The 3,774-nt window shown below is 37.8% G+C and overlaps 1 protein-coding gene across 1 annotated transcript in view; it reads left to right on the top strand.

The window, feature by feature from the left end:
* The first annotated feature begins 878 nt into the window (after positions 1-878).
* The window catches only part of LOC111371987 (SWI/SNF complex subunit SWI3C-like), a 5,952-nt gene continuing 3,056 nt past the window's right edge, over positions 879-3,774 (top strand). Inside the window, exons 1-4 of the mRNA XM_022994128.1 lie at positions 879-902; positions 1,022-1,195; positions 1,314-1,446; positions 1,510-1,694. Of these exons, the coding sequence (XP_022849896.1) occupies positions 879-902; positions 1,022-1,195; positions 1,314-1,446; positions 1,510-1,694 (516 nt within the window). The remainder of the gene's footprint in view (positions 903-1,021; positions 1,196-1,313; positions 1,447-1,509; positions 1,695-3,774) is intronic.

The following is a 3,774-nucleotide window of genomic DNA, read 5'->3' as shown; positions in this document are numbered from 1 at the left end:
ATGCCTTCAACACGTCTTCCATACGCATTGGCATCGCCCAGTCTATGTGTTGCGATGCGAAAATATCATTCCACAGTAAACTAGCAGCATCACAATGGAGGAACAAGTGATCAATCGTCTCCCCATCCTTCCTACACAGTCGTAGGTTTTCCGTTGTTAGCACCTGTCCTTTGACCATTGTCCATAGTAAAAATGCTACCCGTGGTGGCAGTTTACTCTTTCACACCGCCTTCCAGAGGAAAGAGCTCTTCTCAGATCCCAATAAAGATTTGAAGAAAGTGCCGACTGAAAACATGCCATCTCGTGCCAACCTCCACCTGCTGCATTCACCATTTCCTACCCTGATTTGTACCTCATATAAAGATGTCAAAAACAGCGCGTAGTTATCTAACTCCCAATCCTGCAAACCCCGTGCAAAAGCAATGTTCTAGCTGATACTCCCATTATGAATATCTAAAACATCATTCACCATGGCAGATGTCAACAATACAACACGATACAAGAAACGAAATTTCAATCTTAGTAGTTGATCTCCACACTAACAATCCTCCCAAAAACTGATAGTCTTGCCATTCCCCACTACAAAAGTCAATTTATCCCGAAAATCGCTCCACCCTTGCTAGATATGCCGTCACAGACTCACCCCATAAGAGCCTCGACTCTCAACTGAGTACCATCCCCCCCTCCATAACACCATATTTTGCTCCTATAATTTCTCTTGAAAAACTCCCCCTCTTCGTTCCGAATCGCCACAACCACTTACCTAACAAAACTTTATTAAACAGTACGAGACTCGAATATTTTATGCATTTTTTATTTCTTTGGAAATAAGAGGAGAAGTTGCACTTGGAGGAACCAAAACCAAAAGTTGGGTAAATATGGATTTACAGTTTCACGAATGGGTTGATCAGATTTCACCTACCATTCGTTTTAACTACCAATTTTAATGCACTAGAATGATTTATCTTACCATATACTTGCACATATTCCTTTGTCCCCTCAATCTCCTGACAGCATTTAGGTCGGCTTGGGTGGGAAGATTCAGTTGTATTTCCTCTTCCGACCAGTGCTTTCTGTAGGAAAGAATGCCACTAGGTTTTCTTACCCTGACATCGACTCGATACTATTTAGATTGCAGCATCTTTATGCATCTGGATTCAAAGTGAAGCTCCTCTCTTTTTTCCACCTCTCAGCCGTTCTGACTTAAAATATCTTGTTTCTCATTCTAGCATTGCATAATTTTTCCTCAAATACTGGCTTCTCAGTTGACTCTTACCACTTTTTATTAAATACTTATTTGCTATTATATCTAGGTTGCCTTTCTGGCCTCTGTATTGGGGCCAAGAGTGGCTGCAGCCTGTGCACATGCTTCCTTGGCCTCCTTATCTAAGGACAATTGTGAGGGAGGGAGTCATCAGGGGAAAAACACAAATTGTAGTAAGAAAGGTATGCTGTAGATTATTTAGTCTATTCATTTATTCTTTTAATTCCTTTGAATGACATTCTCAGAAGATATAATTGGAGGACAAAGTCATTCGAGTCAACAGGATGTAGAGACTTCTCCATTATCAGCTGAAAGTGTGAAAGCTGCTGCTGAAGCTGGTCTTGCTGCTGCAGCTACGAAAGCGAAGCTCTTCGCTGATCATGAAGAACGTGAAATTCAACGGTTATCTGCTAATATTGTAAATCATCAGGTACCATTGTTGCTTATTTCGTTGAGAACTTTCTGCCTTTTATCTTTCCTGCAATTTGTTGAGGTTTCATTATTAATTCCAGTAAATTTATTCCAATTTTGGGTATTGTTGTGCTGTTATTTGAATTGGTGCCTTGTTGAAAATTTATTGACCAGACAAAAAGGAAATGAGTTTTTTTGAGCTGTTTACTTATTCAAAACTAAGCTGAAACACACTTAAGACACTTGTTGCAAACAATTATTATTATTTTTTTTATTTTTTTTTTTATTTATTTTTTATTTATTTTTTTATTTTTTTTTTTAAAGTTTTGTAAGGCTTTAGTATTTCTTAACCACACCATCCTCCACATAAAGCAACACCTTTGAAACACACTACCACACTACACGTCTCCACCATATCAACCCCTCAGCCATTCCACGGGCTACCCACCAAACCATTGCTTTCATCACCAGGGCAGTGCCCACACTTTCTTCCCCATAAATTCGTTCACCAAAACAACATACATGCCCACCATCCCAATTGAATTCTTTACTCTTCCCCCATTCAGTACTTACCACCACCACCTCTATCCCCATCTGCAGTTCCTGCATCAATGCCTAGGTATACCAGTGTCAATCCTAGATGTAAAGGGAAAATTCCGCTTTCTGTTCTCATCCTATAGCTAAATCTGAGTTTGGGTGTTCAAATTTTTCTGACGACTGTTCCTTAAACTTTAAATATTATAAGCAACTTGATCTTTACCACAGTTTCCATCCAAAAATGTTGTTAGAACTTCATGTTGCTCTCTAGAGATCAGATGTTTAGGCTGAAAAGGCAATTATGCCTCCTTTTCCAATTGAGCAAAAAATAAATAAGAATGAAAAGAAAAAACTATTTTCTTCCACCACACCATCTTTCGTCCGTCCCCTACCTCCAGTTGTTGCCCTTCCCTTGCCGATTTGCTGGTTGTATATGTCCTATTGCTGGAATCACCTCATCTCTTGAAACTTTCTTTGCATCCTTCAGTTGTGTCAAGGTGATCCACAAGCATTTTCATATAAACTTACTTCTATTTATATTGCCATAGTGAACATACCTTCAAAGATAGACTTAGCCCCCATTTGAGCCACATTATTGTAAAAATGAGAATGAAAAATATAGTCGTTATGGGCCTCACACAAGAGATAAAAAGTCAAATATGATGGCTTTGTATGATGGATAACGGTCAGATTTTTTATTTTAATGAGAAAATAATGGGGCTCAAACGGGGCCTTAATCATCTTTCTACAAATTTCTTCTCTTTGGCATTGACACATTGAGCTTTACATTTCTCCAATCTATTTCCATCGCAAATCAGCTGCTTTACTCTTTACTGGTGACTGATAATTTTTTGTAAATTTTTTCGTGTAAACAGCTAGTTGGGGAGGGGTGAGAGAATGGGGGAAGAAGAAGACCCAATTTTTTCATTCATTTTAATTTATTTATGTAATTAAGTTGATGATATAATCGTCTTTTCGACCAAATTTTCCAATCACGTGTGAGCCAATGGAGGTTGTTTTGACAACATATTTGGATAGAAGCTGTTGGTAGCTTAACTTGCTACGAAATGTGAATTTTGGAAAACCTATTTGACAGGAAAATTATAATGGGATTCAAGTGCACTTGTTCTGGTAGAATTGGGATCATTGGTTTAATTTTCTTCTTTAAAAATCACCTTCAGTGGTTTATCACTGCTGCGACATATGTGAAGCTGGCCACCCTTATCACCACAACCATCAAGATTCAAAGAATATAGCTTCCACTTCGAAACCCATCTTCATCATAAATTGGAGGAACACAATCAGAATGGGGGACCAAAATACATTCCCGTCCTGAGGCCTTTTAAAAGTGGATCATTGTTCTTTACATCTTATTTATGTCATTATGACATTTCAAAGTAGATAATGCAAATTTATGAAACTGACTAATGAATAATCAGATTTTCTGTGAGAATCGTGCATATAATGACATTTTTTTATTTTTTTTTTGGTATTAACCTAGCATCTGACCGTAATGGTTAGGTTTATTGTATTAACCAGATCTTTCTTTAAGTAAAAATTAA

Source organism: Olea europaea, chromosome 23 (assembly GCF_002742605.1).
Source record: "Olea europaea var. sylvestris chromosome 23, O_europaea_v1, whole genome shotgun sequence".
Taxonomy (NCBI): domain Eukaryota; kingdom Viridiplantae; phylum Streptophyta; class Magnoliopsida; order Lamiales; family Oleaceae; genus Olea; species Olea europaea.
This window is presented reverse-complemented; position numbering and strand designations above follow the sequence as displayed.